The sequence below is a fragment of the Vespa crabro genome, chromosome 1 (assembly GCF_910589235.1).
Source record: "Vespa crabro chromosome 1, iyVesCrab1.2, whole genome shotgun sequence".
NCBI classification, from domain to species: domain Eukaryota; kingdom Metazoa; phylum Arthropoda; class Insecta; order Hymenoptera; family Vespidae; genus Vespa; species Vespa crabro.
In genome coordinates, this window is record NC_060955.1 from 18743140 (window position 1) to 18760761 (window position 17622).

At 31.0% G+C, this 17622-nt stretch overlaps 4 protein-coding genes across 9 annotated transcripts; 2 read left to right on the forward strand and 2 right to left on the reverse strand.

Moving 5' to 3' along the window:
• The first annotated feature begins 59 nt into the window (after positions 1-59).
• LOC124424735 (protocadherin-16) lies at positions 60-8409 on the forward strand. 5 transcript variants are annotated; one of them, XM_046964193.1, is made up of 18 exons: positions 60-854; positions 1790-1903; positions 3282-3568; positions 3648-3740; positions 3937-4044; positions 4123-4224; positions 4301-4426; positions 4513-4707; positions 4845-4932; positions 5102-5211; positions 5286-5432; positions 5507-5621; positions 5733-5802; positions 5926-6036; positions 6113-6286; positions 6370-6710; positions 7113-7384; positions 7503-8409. In XM_046964193.1, the coding sequence occupies exons 2-18, from the start codon at positions 1837-1839 to the stop codon at positions 7590-7592; spliced, it is 2496 nt and encodes an 831-aa protein (XP_046820149.1). In that variant the 5' UTR covers positions 60-854; positions 1790-1836; the 3' UTR covers positions 7593-8409. The 5 variants fall into 5 exon arrangements, with proteins under 5 accessions (XP_046820149.1, XP_046820176.1, XP_046820168.1 ...); XM_046964220.1 differs by having other exon boundaries at positions 6370-6626; XM_046964212.1 differs by having other exon boundaries at positions 6373-6710.
• A 105-nt stretch (positions 8410-8514) lies between these two features.
• LOC124424797 (C-type lectin domain family 9 member A) lies at positions 8515-10589 on the forward strand. The gene is made up of 8 exons (XM_046964303.1): positions 8515-8747; positions 8836-8914; positions 9010-9095; positions 9237-9458; positions 9535-9639; positions 9713-10004; positions 10075-10225; positions 10424-10589. Exons 2-8 carry the CDS (start codon positions 8907-8909, stop codon positions 10430-10432), a joined length of 873 nt encoding a protein of 290 aa, XP_046820259.1. The 5' UTR covers positions 8515-8747; positions 8836-8906; the 3' UTR covers positions 10433-10589.
• A 132-nt stretch (positions 10590-10721) lies between these two features.
• LOC124424787 (nicotinamidase-like) lies at positions 10722-13311 on the reverse strand. The gene is made up of 4 exons (XM_046964291.1): positions 12755-13311; positions 11703-11949; positions 11377-11523; positions 10722-11287 (listed from the first exon to the last, which is right to left on the reverse strand). The coding sequence occupies exons 1-4, from the start codon at positions 12973-12975 to the stop codon at positions 10898-10900; spliced, it is 1005 nt and encodes a 334-aa protein (XP_046820247.1). The 5' UTR covers positions 12976-13311; the 3' UTR covers positions 10722-10897.
• A 418-nt stretch (positions 13312-13729) lies between these two features.
• On the reverse strand, positions 13730-15778 carry LOC124424806 (5'-deoxynucleotidase HDDC2). Of its 2 annotated transcripts, none has more exons than XM_046964313.1 (4): positions 15631-15778; positions 15264-15388; positions 14980-15148; positions 13730-14816 (listed from the first exon to the last, which is right to left on the reverse strand). In XM_046964313.1, the coding sequence occupies exons 1-4, from the start codon at positions 15679-15681 to the stop codon at positions 14586-14588; spliced, it is 576 nt and encodes a 191-aa protein (XP_046820269.1). In that variant the 5' UTR covers positions 15682-15778; the 3' UTR covers positions 13730-14585. The 2 variants fall into 2 exon arrangements, with proteins under 2 accessions (XP_046820269.1, XP_046820276.1); XM_046964320.1 differs by lacking the exon at positions 15631-15778 and adding an exon at positions 15472-15605.
• Positions 15779-17622: the final 1844 nt, after the last annotated feature.

Genomic DNA, 17622 nt, shown 5'->3' on the forward strand with positions numbered 1-17622 from the left:
ATTTTGTTCAAATATCATTGACCTCAAAATTTATTTAAAAAGTATTCTTTTATTTCGATTAAATTGCATAAACCTAGTAGAATTGTTAAAACTTAAAACGCGAGTAGCTTCAAAGAAACGAATCACGTGAAATAATTGAGCGTTACATCGAAGGAAAGACCGTGTGCAGTGTACTATGGATAGGAAAGCTCTTGAAAGGGGGAATTCAATGGGGATGAAGAAGAGGGGCGGTACGTTACGCACTGTCGCACGCGACTACTCCGCTCTTTGACTGGCTAGCTGGCTGGCTAGCTGGTTGGCTGGTGCGCGCACGCACATACTCACTCACTCACTCACGCACGTACGCACCCCTCGCTTCTTTTTGAGCGAAGGCGAACACCTGTTCACTTGGTTGTGGTTTTGTCGGACCCCCACTTCCGGCCGAATTGAAGAGATCCAACTTTTCGAGAGCCATCGCTTTGTCCACTACTCGTCTTTCGTAGTACCGAATCAAAGTGCGAGCCTGCTGTTTCGTTTACGAGGAATATCTTACGTGGTATCGTTCCTTCGATCGAATAGTGCGTGATTTGAAGAAGACAATACAATATCTTATCTGTTTCATCGATCGATCATTTTCATCGTCTATTATTTATCGTGATCAAATTTTCTAGATTTTTTTTTAGGAAAAAAGAACGAACAAATTTGCAAGGAAAGTGATCCTAGCTATATATGTGTGTGTATGTGTGAGACAAAGGACAGGTGCATCGTAGGGAACAGGTGGATTATTAGGTCCTATTTATTTTGTTCTTACTTGAGTTACCTCAGAGTTCAATGATTGATGGCTAATACGTTTCCGAAGATAAACGCCGTTCGTGGTGAGTATAAATGTTATCGGTTTCATTTGTATTTGTTCATAAATTCGTTTATCTTTCTTTTAAGTATACATTTTAATTTAATGATCAATGGGCTTATTCATTTAATAGAAACGAGAGAGGATTTTAGAGTACCTGAATATTTACGGAAGTTGCTTCACGGAGGTTGCTCATGATATGTTTGGGTTTACGGTGCACGAATTAACAGTACGGTGTCCCAGTGAGCTATATCAGCCCAGTAATGAATTTTGATTTCAGAACTAATTTCTTTATTTTTATTTTTTTAATTACTTCATTCAGTCACCGACAATGAATTTATTTTACTTGTTAAAATTTAAATTACATTAAAAATTCGATCGATTAATTTCAATACGCGACAAATATAATACTTTCGAATGGGTAGCCTAACAAAGATGTAGCGCAAGATCGAAAGGAAAAGCGAAGAGGAAGGTCGAAGGGGATGGAGTACTCTGCTCGTTGTAGGCACTACTCGCGACTACGAATTTAGAAACGTCTTCTGTAGGAAGTTGCTGCCGGTTCTGCACTTCGATGATGCCAAGAGTCCTACATAACCACGTAATAAAGGAGTTTCTCTGCATGCTTTCTAACCACACGTTATGAACGGCCTCCCCCCGCATCAATCCAAGTTCGTCGCACCATGTTTATTCGAACTCTATTTTAACGAATAATTCGACCATGTTACATCAATTAATACGCATCATCGATTTCGCATTCGATAAGAACGTACATATATAGATAGAACGCGAAGAGCCCTCTTTCGTTTCCTTTTAACGAGAGAGCATAATTCGAAAGATACGTTTAAGTATCGTTCGCATTTCGTTCATTCTCCTTAGCATATTTGGCATAGTTTGATAGGATCGCTCGGTTCTTTCTACTGTTCCGTGGTCATCGATGTAAAACAAGCTCTCTCGTTACAGATGCATCAGGCAAGATCCGAGCCGGTGGATTATGACATTGAGTCGCTATGGGGACCAGCTTACAAAAGATCGTGCCTCTTCTTTCCTGCATGCTCCAATTTATTGCCGGACAATGTGAGTGAACTGAATAGTTCTTTTTTCCTTTCGTTCGAAATAATACTTCGCTTGAGGAAAGAAAAGAAGCTTGAGGAGACTCGAGAAAGCTTAGAAAAGCAAAAGTTAGTCGAAGGTCTCGAAGCAGAGCCTAGTAGAGTTTACAAACGAACCGAGTTTGCCTTACGATTAGCCGGAACTCCGCTCCAGGGAAGCGCGCATATCTACCCTCCCGCATACCTTCGTTCGTATGTAACTTCACCATACTTGTGTACATATACAGGCGCAAGCAAAAGGTGCCCACGTAAATGGCGCGTTCGTCCATCCGCGATTCGCTTACATCGTTTTTGCGTCGTTCAAACACGAACGCTACTGCGAAAGATTTGCTAACAGTTTATTCGATAAGAATATACGGTACCAGAATACGGAATAAGAATACGATAACTATGCATATATCGTGTATTTTAAAAAATCTAATTTGTTTATTATTAATAATCGAAAAAATTCATTTTGTTTATTTGGTATTAAAAAAGAAATAGACGTGTTCTCTGAACGAATCTTCTTTTTTCTGTATTTTTTTTTTGTTCTTTAACGAAAATTCTGTTATGAATTTGTCGTGTTTCATTTACTGTCTGATATAAAAAAAATTGAACGTATATATCTGTACGAATCCATAGATATGCGTTGGTTCAAGCAGGACGTTGTGAAAGCCGAGAGACATCCGGCATGCGCGGTACCAAGCGAAATTCGATGAAAAAGGACATCTAACGTTACAGTCGGTGTTGTCTCGATTTCATCAAGTAGTTTGATATAAAAAATTTCATGAAATATCTAGCCATGCTTGGGTGCTTGAATGCACCAATGCTCGAGGACGGCACCGCCCATTCTTTCACTTATCTATTCAAACGTTCCCTCGAGAAATTTTTATTTGTTATATTATTGAATATTTATCTATTTTATTTTTAAATATAATTTTAGATTGATAAATAGAGAATATGTAATCGTACAAAAAATGTTTACTTCTTTAAATTCGATGTAAAATTGTCACGGATATGACTTTTGTTAAGTCGAAATATATAGGTCAAAGTTTTTGTGTCACGAGTATTGTCAAAAACAGGTATTAATTCGATGGAAAGCCGGAAACCATAAATGACACTGACACTAGCCCTACGTATACATATATTCTATCGTGAGAAAATTCTTTGGTATGTAAGCGATCGCTGTGTAAAATCTCAAAAGTACACAATAGGTCGATCATGAATTAAAATTGCAAATTCTTCGATTGCACTCTGATCCATATTGTTGTTCTACACTTAAGGCCTTCCATGACCCATATTTTTCTTTATTCTTTTATCTTATCTTTCTTTCATGATCGTGTGATACATTTGACGTTGAATAGTGATCCGAGACACGAGATGTTTTTTGGAAAACGGTGCAACGGCGGCTCATCTCTTTGTCAACGAGGATCACGCAGTTGGCGATATCGTCGGCGTTCTTGGTGTCTTGGGAGATCCAGGACCACACGGAGACATTAAATTGAGACTTCAAGAACTTGATAGTCCTGTCGAGTTTTCACCTTATTCGAAAAATTTAACATTAACTAGACCACTGGATAAAGAAGGTGTTGACGGACCTGCCAGCGTTTACGTTAACGTTATTTGCGAAAGAAAACGTACTTTAGATCCCGTTAGTATTACCTTACCTCAGTAAGATCGATCGAGAAATTAACGCTAACATTGTTTACCGTATTCTACTTTTCTTCTAGGGTTTCGTGATACCAGTTAATATTCGCGTGACTGATGCCAATGATAATGCGCCTCAATTCGTGAACGCTCCTTACGTATTGAATATTTCTGAGGTAAGAGGAACATTGGATTTTTTTATTTTCTGTTTTAATAGGTTCATTGTCCTTTGATATGATCGTTATAGAAGAAAAAACCATGATATCTAGATTTGCTCTCTATGTTGTTTAATTTCGTTTCAATGAACAAGCATCTAATTAAAGTGCAATAAACTCAATGCGCATAAACGTCATACATCCGTTTGATTTTCAGGTCACGGTCGTTGGCACAAGAGTATTGCAGGGTGTCCGAGCAGTGGATGCAGATCAACCAGGGCCTTATTCTACTGTGCAATATGCCGTTTTACCGGGACCTCATTCGGTAAATAGCATTATTGTTCTTTGTCTATTCATATTCTTTTAGACATCAATTGTTGACGTACCTTCAATTTTTATGTAGGAATATTTCGTTTTTGTGAATGCGTTAGAAGGCACGCTAGTATTAAGAAAACCTTTGGATTACGAAGCTCTTACAAATTTCTCCATTGATATTCGAGCACAAGTAAGTTTACCGATATTTTTATCAAATATTAGTAAATGTCAGATGATGAATTATATTAGTTTATTTTCTTTTGTAGGATCAAGGTAATCCTCCACGATCCTCGACCACGACGTTATACGTGAACGTCATCGATGCCGATGATCAAAATCCTTCGTTTCTCAATGATCAGTACAAAGTCAAACTTCCTTCGCAAATTAAAACGGTAAATGCCGATAAAATCTAGTGATACATCTACATAGTTCTGAAAGAGGAATAGGCAAATTAATAAATAGTTGTTTTATCATATAGAGAACAGTTTTGAAAGTGGAGCCAGCATCGATAAAGGCTGTTGATCAAGACGTTGGTATAAATGCTCCTGTTAGATATACCATTCAAGGAGGAATTTTACCTTTTCTTCTTTTAAATCCTGACACTGCCGAAATAGTTATTATACGATCGTTGCAAGAAAATGAACTCTTGTCGCCTGCTACGATCGTCGTTAAAGTGAGTTATCTTGCCATCTTTTTATAAATCCTTAATGTATTTTTTTCTCCTTAAAAAGACATAAAAAAATTAACAAATGCCTGTATCGTATCCTGTTTTATAAGTTACGGTTTCTAATTTTGTCATTGGATTCTTAGGCTACTCAGATAGACAATCCTGATAGATATGCATTGGCGACTATCGTTGTATCTCGAGAGGATGCTTATGGAACAGGTCCTACTGCAGGTAAATCATTACTATAATGACTTTGTCATACTGTTAATTGTAATTGTGAATAATTTGAATTTGAATTAAGTTAGTTACGGTTGACATATTACGTATATAATCATCACATATTCTTTTTAAATTATTAAAAATAATTGACTTGATTATTGACACAATATGTTTCAATTAGGTGGCCGAGTACCTACGAAGTTCACGCTAAAAGATTATCAAATAAAAATTCCGGAGAATACACCGCCTGGTAGCGTTATTTTAACTATGAGCGTCAATAGAGCTGATTCTGTAAGTATTCATTATAATGCAATGTGTTTAAATATGTATTTTCGTGTAAAAGAAGATTATTGTCAATGTTTTAGCTATTAAGATTTTGGCTTGTTGGAGCAGTTGAAGACTTGGAAAGGTTCTCTGTAACTCCTTCTGGCGAATTAATTTTGAAGGGTACTCTTGATTATGAGAAAAGAACTCAACATAGTTTTCTAGTTCAAGTTACTGATGGTTACTTTGTACGTTTATTTCAACTTCTTTTAAAAACTTGTTTATTTTTATTACCGATATTTATTTTAATTATTTCATGTAGAACGATACATCCAGAGTCAATGTATCGATTGAGGATGTGAATGAATGGGAACCACGATTTCGACATCCCAGATATGAATTCCATGCTCGTTCTTTAAAAGAAGGATCTATTGTCGGTAAGTTGTATTCACAGTTAACATTGTACATAATAAATGTTTTATAAGCCAGTGATTTTTGTATTTTATGTATTATTTTGAAAAGAATATCGACTACATATGAATTTTTAGGAAGATTGGAAGCCGCGGATGGCGACAGAGACGATATGATTCGATTGTCTTTAAGAGGTCCAGATGCAAGGTATTTTGTTCTTAAATTACAATACTTATTTACATATAAGATTTATTTTTTCAGCGGAAAAAATTATCGCTAAATGAATTAAGTAGCAATTCATTTCTATTATAATAATATATGAAATTTTAGGTCATTTGAAATACATGACAATGGTGAGTTGATTTTAAGATCTATGAATACCATAAATGGTTCAATGGCTCGTTTAGTAGCAGTTGTTTCGGATTCAGGACGTCCTCCAAGGTACATATTTAGTGTAGATTTAAAATAGCTTTCTGAGATATAATCATTTCTTGAATGGTAAACATTTCCATTTTAGATCGAGCATGGTACCTGTAATAGTTCATATACCGAATGGTGCCTCCTTACCTGTAGCAGCAAGGGCTGCACCTGCTTGGTTGGGAAGTAGTGTTCTTTTAGTAGCAGTTTTTGGAGCTGTTTTAGGACTACTTGGAGTTGTTATACTTATTCTTATTCTTTACATATATAAGCAGTAAGTAAACTAAAAATGTAGATAGTATAAAAAAGGAAATATTATCATGGATAGGCTAATAATAAAATTCTAAAAATGCTTAGCAGCAAAGGGAGCAAAAGTGGTGGATCTGTAAGTTCCGTTGGAACCGGATATCGCGAGAAATCGCCGGTGCCATCAGCTTTAAGTCCAACGCCACAAGTATTAGGAGCCAGTGCTCTTCAAGATACTTCAGAGAACAGCTACAGGAAGCGTTCTACCACGAACGAGAGTGGAAGTAACGTTAACGAGACCGTCACCGATCTCGACGCACCTGGTTTTGGAGAATTGAACGAGCGAGCCTACGCCGCCACGATCAAAAGTATGTTCCCGTCACGAGTAATTCATGACGGTACGATGCGCTCTTCGCACCGTTTCGAACGGCGATTCGTACGAGCTAGCTCAAGTATGTCCGGAAGAAGCCACGTTACGAGTCTCAATCCTTTCTTCTCGACGATCGATGAAAATCGGCTTAGATATTATTGGCTTTGATTCGTGTTATATTTTTGTCTTCCATTAATCATCGTATATCAAACGAATGTCGGCCAAGACGAGGAAACTTTTTGCGATAAAGTTTAGGAAAAGATAAGTAAAAATTCGAATTGAAATTGTTCATAGTAAAAACACTTTTTTTCTTTTGTTATATTGATCATCGATAAACTTGTATAATACAATATAATAATATGTAAAATACTGATTATATTCATTCGATGTCGTACTTTAACAAAAATCGATTGAATGTAAAAGAAAGAAGGGTTGAGTGCACTGGGAACTTCATTAGTTCACTACTAAATATTATTGGGTGCAGGTGTCGCATCGGCTAGACAGCTACCTCTCTATGCTAGGCATAAGATCGCACCAGCCCCGAATCCACCTGCCTTATCAGCAACCTCAAACATTCCAAATATCGGCGGTCTTGTTCAAAACATGAATGACTTGAGTGCAAGGAGCAATCTCGATGCAACTTCCCACGATTCATCTACTTGCTCCGGTGACCCACCGGACTCTCTGATGACTGTCTGGCCAGTAGGATCTATGTCTCCGAGAGTTAAGAAACTTTCCTGGGACGACGACGATAGGGTAAGTTCAAATATTTCCTTAGTATCAATATGGACAACCGAATCATTTCAAAATGATGAAATATATAGATCAAATATTTATTATCGGACAAAACCGAATATATAATATTGTATTGCAGACTGTGGAAAGTATCGACGTAAGAGCAGAAACCAGGCCAGGAAGCACTAAAACTGAGACCGAACGTCTAAATCTTACCGTTTATTTTTGAAATTGAATTCGAGATACGATATTGCTTTTTCTACATTTCGCATTGAAAAAAAGTGTGTTTCATTGTTAATATCATTACAACTTATTTGAATAGGAAAAACGTATTTTTTTTTCTTCGGACTGCGAAAGACAATAATATTATTATATCATAATCGAAGATATTGATTTTAATTCGTATAAATTGGAATTAATATTGGATAAATTGTAATCAATATCTTTGATTAATAATAACAATTCATCTTACGATCGGGTAATTCATTGTACGATCACGTATCGCTTTATCTATATTTTCGTTTATTCATACGATTAGATACTGAAGCGTACATATGAACACAAATGCTTTTCAACTCTACGTAATCGAGACGACCATCGAGGTCAGTAGGTCGATCTTTGCGGACGATCACTTATTCAGGAGGTAGATCCGGATTTTGCGATATCATGATCGAGCCGAAATAAAGGGACCAATCCGTAGTTCGAAAAAATTTCGGATATTGCGGATATGTATATGTGTATGTATATATATAATATATATATAATATATATATATATACATATATATATTATAATTATATAATATATATATATATATATTATTATAAGTGGTTAAAAAAATGTTTGTAAATATCGAAGTAAATACTTCTAGTTAGGAAGTGTCGAGTTACCAATGATCATTAATCTTCGTTTAAGATTCTTTGGTGCATCATAAAGATCAATTTAACGCATAAGTTTGAAGATATAAATGAAAGATTATGTCATTAAATATCGTTGTTATAATCTTTCGAAAAATGATAATAAACTTTATGAAAAAAATGAATTAATGATTGAAGAATTACATATACACATACATCTAACGTTCATTATAACGCGCATCGATCGATTGATTTCTTTTATTTTCCTTGAAGGTACCTTTTCTCATAGGAGCAATCGTCTTATAGAATGACATTATAAACGAACTTGTAAAAGAAAGTGACTTGTTTTTCGAGGAGGGGAGAAAGTGACCCAGAGAAGTCTTCGGCTGATCATCCTTTCGGATCGTTTATCGTCAGTCGTACGTTGAACATTCACGCGTAGAGAAAACAACATTTTGAATGGATTAATGCGGAAGTATTAATATTCTTATTTGAGAGAATATCGTTTTGATAAAATTAAAAGTTTTGTAAGTTATGTACATATAAATTGTAATCTTGTGAATTGTAAAAATCTATTGGAATATTTATTTTATTCATCATCATTGTGTTTTTAAGGTATGCAATAAAAATACGCGGAGAAAGCGGGAAATTCCAATCATTATCAGTGACTAAAAGTGTGATTAACTATGACGCAGTATGTTTACTTTCTACTTATAGATATATAAATAAAAAATTTTTTTCATTTTATTTTTATTTTATAATTAATTTATTCTTCTTATCAAATTGCAGTACTATCATGAGGCAATCAAGATACTTACGTACATTTCTATCGATTTTATTGATGACATCGGCAGTAATCATCATAGAAATTTCGGGTATATTGTCAAAGAGGAAATTTATTTTACTTCGATAATTTATCTCATTTTATAAGAGATTAAGGAATGGTACAAAATAATTTATTATAATTAATTATCACGAGCTTGTGTTAATTTTGTATTTTGTACAACTATTGTTAGCTGAGTCTTCTTTTACGAAATCAACAAACGACACGAATATACCTGAAAGTCGTAGAATAGGACCTTGGAGCGAAATTTTAGAAGATTGGATTGTCACTGCCGCGAATCCTGGCATGTCAAGAATATCGAAGGTAATGAAACTAAATGACAAAGTATTAACAGTATCGACCAAAGGAACACAGAATAAGAGAGACGTTTCTGAGACAGACATTTATTTACTCGGTAATGATAATAATCTTATAAGGACATTTACTTTATATCATTCTACAGAAACTCTAGTTAATATTTTTGTTTTCAGGTGCAATTGAGAAACTTGTATACAGAGTGGATTACGTAGAAAAACGTCTCAGGAGAGCTGAAGAACTTTTGTATTATGTTATTTCTGGATCTACCGCTAACAAAGGTAAATAAGATAGTTATGTCTTTAGTAAAAAAATCTTCTTTTTACATTTTTATTGATAATAAAAATCTTATAGATTCCTGCCCATCGAACTACACGAGCATCGGTCAGTATTGCTATTATTTTAGTGATCGTGAATACGATTGGAAGTCATCCGCCAGTCTTTGCCGAGGTATGGGAGGACATTTGGTCGAATTCGAAACCATTGTTGAAAATCAGGATGTAATTTCGTATCTCCAAGGAAATGCGAAGCTCAAAGGCAAAAACTTTTGGACAGGTGGTTTGAACCCTGGCCTTTTATGGATCTGGGCCGGAAGTGCCAGACCTATTCATAATGATACGAAACAAGCTGTCGTTGGAAACGGCAGGTTATTAACAATCATAATTCTTTATATTTCATTCTGTTCAATTTCTTGTTTTTCAACGTAAATATTTTAGGTGTCTAAAATTGTCCTACGATCTATCTTCGAAGATTTATTCTTATAAGGGTGAAGAATGTGCGTCAAGGCAAAAATTCATTTGCGAATTGACCACAGACGACGAGTCAGCGAATAAAATTGAGAGAACAGCACGAATGTTATCCGATACTGTCAGTTGAGTCCAAAGATTTCTCTAGAATTGTTTTATTATTTACATGAAATACAATACACATTCGATTTCCAAAAATTTCTTTTTTATATATCGCGTGTCGTGTATTCAATTTCGTTAATCAATATACAATATCGTTACGAATGCGTTTGAACTCCATGCATCAAGTTTTTAATAACATTTTATTCATTTAATTTAGATATCCTGAAAGATATAGACATTGGTGAATTTAGTCTTCAAGAGTCCTAAAATATTTTTTTAATGGGGTTCTAAAATTTTTGAACTCTTCATGTAATTGATGAAGTGAGAATTTGATTACCGCAAATATAGAAATAAAAATTATAAAATAAAAATTATATAAATTATTATATTAGATATTAAATTAAAAATGTATCGCCTCCATTTCCTGTCAGTAAATGCGCCGCCATTACATACATACATATATATATATATATATATATATATATATATATATATATATATATATATATATATAGCTATTATTTCATAAAAAATATTTATTTTAAAAAGGATGGATTTATTTTTTGGAAGAATACTTTGAAAAATTATTAAACTACTAATACTTGATTTAAAGAATATGATAAGAGTTAAGATTAAAGGAAGCGTTTCGTTAAAATTAACATCGTTTCTATCTATGATTATGAAGAACAGATTAGTTCACTAATGCGTTTTTATCATCAATGGAAATACAAGTCTTTACAGAAGACTTGTTCAAAGCATGATGATCAAGAATCAAACTTCGTTTTCCTTCGTTTACAAGAGCCAAAACGTGATTACTATTTGTCACCAAACCACCGTTTACCATAATTAATTTTTTAGCTTCTTCTGTTTTGTTCTTATCGATACCGCGGCTGCTATCCTCGATCATAATGACATTATAGCCCAGTTTCAATCCCTCGAGACATGTTTCTTTCACACAAACGTCTGAGGCCAATCCACAAATGTACAAATCTGTGGCTTTGATTTTCGATAAAATTATTTCCTGATTTTCTTTTGTGAAAATCGAGTAAGCATCACTATCTGGATCTTGGCCCTTATATATCTTATATAGAAAACAATGTATATATAACAAGAATAACTATAGATGTTTTCAAGAGTAAAAAGTATTAATGGAAACTTTATTGTACATACTTGTATAGAGTTTGGTAATATATATAGATCATTATTTAATTTTGCGCCCCATGAGTTCATTACACAATGTCTTGGCCAAAGTATTTGTTCTACGTGCGGTTTTAAAAAAGTAACAGTATTAAATGGCTTAGCTTTTTCTTTTGTAATCTACAAATAAAGAAACTATTATTTTTTATTGACGTAGATTAATGGGTACGTATATCTATTACATAACAATAAAAAGAGTTACGTCATGTTAAGTAAAGTTACGTTAGTATAATTAGAGTTACGTCAATATTGGGTATTTGGATACCTATTATAAACGTTAGATTTTGAGATATACATACTTTAGATGACGGATGAAGTTTTCGTTTAGCAAGATTGTCGTAAAAACTAATATGGTTCTCAGGATGCCAATCGAATGAATAAATAACTTGGTCCCAACGAGCTTGTTTCAACAAACGATTAATTGGTTTTATTACTTCGTAACCCGTTCGATTAGGTAATGCTAAATTTCCATCAATAAAATCGTTTTGTACATCTACTACTATTAATACATTTACAGGTTTTCTTTTAATCCATTTTTTAAAGCATCTATTAAGAGTAGAACGATTATATAAGTGCAATAGTTACATATATACACACACACACACATATATATATATATATATATAGATATTATAATAATAATAGACACGGATGAATGAGAAATAATTTTGTATTGACTTTCAGAAAAATTATTTCTTACATCTTTCGTTTTTTTTTTTTTTTAACAAGTTTGAAATCGTTTATATTTCGCGCCAAATTTTTTATTAATAATGCATCAAAATTTGAATATGTTTAGTGAATATCTTTTCGATATTATCATTACAATATTGCATTCTCAATTTATTTCTACGTAAAGTATATATATCTACATATAAAGAATATTATTTATTGACATGTTGCCGTGAAAAAAAATTAAATAAAGCACGAAATAGAGTAAATCCTTTCGTTATGCTACTCGTTTGTTATGTTTATCATTCGCTGACTCAGAACATGAGCAGGCATATAAATCTGACTCAAACGTATATTTAATCACAGACAGAACATAAAATTTAATACTTTGTCACGTCATATTAATCATTGATATATTACTCAAGTTTTATTGAATAAGTTTAATTAAAATTATAATCAATGTAAAATTCCTAATTACCGGTGGAATATGAAAAGCGATAATAGTAATTAATAATCATCGTTTATAATGAAAAGTTTTTAACTTTTAAAAATTTAAAATTAAATATAATATATCGAAAACGGATTTCAAAAAATTTGATAAATATAGATAAATATTCTAGCGATTATATCACATAAAATAGATTATATACATAAAATTATATCACATAAAATTGTACAATACCTTATCCATTTTGATTTTTCTAATCCTTTCTGATCATTCAAGCTAAATATCTTGAACATTTCTTTAACTCTCCATTCATTTTCATTGACTTCTTTTTCATCGTAAAGTTCCTTACATAAAAGAAAAAATTTTTTTTCATCGATTATACCGTCTTTATTTAAATCGAATGTTTTGAAAATATTATCGGCTGATGTCCAATCAATTTCTTTTGTGATATTCATTACAGTGCTAAGGAAAATTATATAAATATCAAGAAACAATAATTGTTCGGAAATCTTAACTAAATATAACGAAAGATGAGGAAGAAATTATACTGCACGAAATGATGTATTTGCGAACACTTTCGTCAAAGCAACTGACGCGAATTACTTCGAGCATGCCTTTAAATACTAATCTGTAGACACGATATGTAATATTTGTTCATACTGCTTTATAAATTGAAAAAATGATATACTAGTTTTAATATTGATAACATTATTTAAATTAATTTTTAGGAAAGTAATTAAATTTGTGCAGAAATTTGTCATTCCATACGTTAGTTTCTTATATATAAAATCAATATTCTTTTGACATTTAATCAGCGCCTTCTATAGTCTTTTGTGTGAAACATTCTTTTCTTCGTTTTTTTAAAAATAGAATATTTTTAATTTAAATATTTAAGTCATTTATTTTGAAAGTGACCTAACTCCATTCTTGATAAGAAAACGCATATTATTCACTTAATAATCGCCACTATTTTAATAGGAATTACAAATTTAATACCCCTAGATACACTTAAGTAGTGTGACTCATTAGTATCCTATACGTATATTTTTAAATTCATTGAAACGCACACCCTTAAATATCTCGATTTGAAGATAAATGGACTTAGGCCACTTTCAAAATAAACGGTTCATTTATTCAAAGCTATGATAGGTTGATGTGTGTATAATAAGTAATATAATAATAATAAGTATAATAAGAAACAATTTAATAAACGTAACGAAAAATATGAATTTATTTATAAAATATGTTAGTCGGAAACTTTTTTATTAGGTACACGTATGTAATTCTAGTATACAATGTATGTTAAATAACATGAATAAAAATCAAATCTTGAAATAATAATTAGATCCACATACATGACTGCGCTTCATTCATTCTTGTTTCTTTATCCATTAGGATGAAATATTTAAATATTAAAGCTTATGTATTCTATATTGATATACTCAATGAAAATTGTATATTAATTGAAATATTTCTTGTAATTTATGTACAAATGTATATTTTATTTGTCACTGTATTAAGGCATAAATTTATAATACTATTTCCTTGTTTCATTTTTTTTAATGGCTTATCAAGTGATAAATATACAAACTTTATACGTATAGTATACAAATTATTCCATCTAGTTGTGTGTGTATTAACAGCAATATCAATAAATATATACAACCACAAAGCAATATGTGGTTAAATCAAAAGTTGATATAATTTATATCACTATAACTTATTTTTATAAATAAAACAATCCTGCATTATCAAATTGCAATTCTACTTCTTTGTATAGTATTAACGTTTAATATTTAAGTAACATAATAATAGTAAACACTATTATTTTTACTTCTGCTCTTTAATTTTTATTAGGTTCTTTTGTGTATGCTTTTAGTATATACTATTGTGTATGTTTACATTTTATATAACTGAACATAATAATAGTTACGTATATTGTTACGTAACATTTGTATAAATTAGTAAAATGTACTGTTTTTAAATAAATAAAACTGTAATTAAAATCTTATCTAATATATTAAATCTATGTATTTAAAAATTAAATTCATATTTTAATCTGTTGTCATTCTGTTTTATTTAAATTAGAAAATAAAGTATTTCTTTCAATATTAATTTCAGCAGCAACTTTGTTGATGAATGGATGTTTAATTTTATCTAGAGACGATGAAAAAAACTCTTGTAATTTACCAGGGATATTGTCTCGTTTCTCATATTCATATGCTTGCATAATTAAATCCAGTCTGTCCAAATCTTTCACATATTGAGCTTCTGGAGACTCTTGCTTTTCATATTCCTATATATAAAAAAATAAAAGATATATATATATATATATATATATATATATATATATATTTAATCATATAAAAACAAATCAATATGTTTATACTATTTTATTTAATTAATAGAATTCTTTTAAAATATATCAGACGAATAAGATGTAAAAAATAATAGCTTACACGAAACATTTGTAATATAATTGGACCTTTATCGCCTAAGAGTTGACAAATTTCTTCCATTGCAGCATCTTCTCGTCTATGTTTTTCCTCAGGAGAAATACCACAAATGGGTGTTATATCCCCAACAATACATTCAGCTAAATCATGAATTAGAGTCATTTGCATAATTCTAAAAATAATATTACAACTTTCTATTAGTCAATCTTTCAAATACATTAAATGCATTATGCTAAAACAGGAAATAATGCTAGTTTTGCAAAAATAAAAAGAAATTCATTTCTTACTTGTTTTTATCTAAATTATCTTCACCATCTGCTAATAAAGAAAGAATAGCCATCCTGTACATATGTCCTGCTATTGTTTCAGGATCAGGAATGTTTCTTAACACCCATCCAGTTCTTTTCATGTGCTGAAAATTTAAAAGAAAAAAGAAAGTAATTATTAAAAGTTGATATATTATTACATAATAACATTATTAGATATTAATATTACATAATAAAATCATAAGGTGAGAAAATATATCATTTTGATTCGCGCAGAGAACTCAAACAAAGACATTTGCCTTTAGTAAACACGTGAAAAACGTTAATGTCCACATACTTTAAATGGCACACATGTATTTAACTAACTTTAATTATAAGTGATTAATACCTTCAGACGTCCAACCAATTCCATAAATTCATGTATCTTTTTCACATCCATTATTAATAATTTTTCTTTGTACGATTCAGTCTAGTAACTCTACTTTCGAATACATAGAAATGTCATTAATGTATGATATACCAAGGTAGTGAAACAGTTGCTCTATATCCGTACTTCTAAGAAATGATTTTTCTCGTCTATGATTGGTCAATATTTTACTTAAGAAAACGACATTATCTAATCAATTTTCATGATTTCTTTATTATAATTATTCCATTATAAAACAATTTTTTATATTTTCATATTGTTATACTGATATACTTTTAATTTTATAATTTTAATATTAGAATAAAAATAATTTTTTTGTTAAAATTAAAAAATAATTATACTAGTTTAAGTTTTCATCATTTATTGAATAAGAGAATATATATATATTTTTTTTATTTGTATATATTTTATATATTATATATATAATATATATATAATATATATATATATATAATATATATATATATATATATATATATATATATATATATAAATATATAGATTTTATTTCGTATACTCCTCTTTTTTTCGATTCTTGAATCATTTGTTCAATTTGATCAAATAATGCTGCGTATTGTGCGTACGGGATTGGTCGTTTTAATTGTTAAATAACATAATGAATAGATGAGAAAAGTGACAGAGAAACTTTTGTCTTAAAATTTTACCCTCTTTCATCTACTCAAAGATCAATTAATAATTTTGGAATATCCTATACATGTGTGTATTTGGACACTCAAAATATAGCATGTGCTCCCATACATACATACATAACAGAGAGGGAGAGAGAAAGAGAGAGAGAGAATAAGTGAGAGGGCAGAGTAGAGACAAAACAAAGACAGAACAGAGATGAAGACAGATTGATATATACATATAAATATAATGTGTGTTTGTGTATATATATAAATACATACATATAAAAGTTCTCTAGATCTTCACCTTCAAATTATTTATTAAAATTATTTATTAAAATACAATTCGTTATCATTTCTTTTTTGTAGTAAATGTCTTTTGTTTACAATTTTAAATATCATACATTAACTTTCAAACTTATAAAATATCAATGTATTTATTTTTGGTTATATTCAATGATTTAAAAAATCGATAAAGAAAGGAGAGGAAGGTTGTGGAAAAATGTTCAATCTAATTGTATTAGTTTCATCGTTTCGAAATGCAAATAAGCTTTTGACCGTTAACTCCTGCCTTAATAGGATAGAACTGACTGCTGGTTTTAATTAAAATCATTCAACAAAGAGAGAGGATACATCGTTTTTTTACATAACACGATCCAATCAATTGTGTTTCTTTGTCAATTGTCGTTGATCGAGAAACTTCAAACATACGAAAGAAACATTTTCTGTTAAAATCTACGATTTTATTGATTATATATTGATTCATATTTCAAAATTCATATTTTGAAGTTGCGAGTCATTTTTATTAATTTATCTGAACATTTCAAGATTAGTTTCGAATCATTTCATATTCTATAATAAATTTAAATTGTTTAACATTTATTTTAGTTTCAACCTTCAGTTAATAATATGCATTCATTACATAGCAAAGATTCGATACTGAAGGCATATATACGTTTCCTTAAAATCAATTGGCGACGTTCACCGATAAAGAATTCGGGCTATAGATGGAATGCGGTTTTGGACATCGTCCAAAAAGTGAAATTGTGTCTCCTTGTGTCGATATTAGATGGACTCATAGATGTATTTTTTTTTTTCTTTACAATGGAAATGATGTATCATTATCAACGCATCATTTTTTTTTGTCATAATAACATTTTTAAATTTCATATAATCGATTTTGTGTGTGTGATAAGATGCTTTCTAATGAAGACTTCGCATTATAAATTATGTTTCCTTTTCTTCGTATAATTTAAATTATTGTTCATTATATATAAATTTTTTTTGTGTATTCTTTTTAATATGATTTTGCATTGTTTTTATT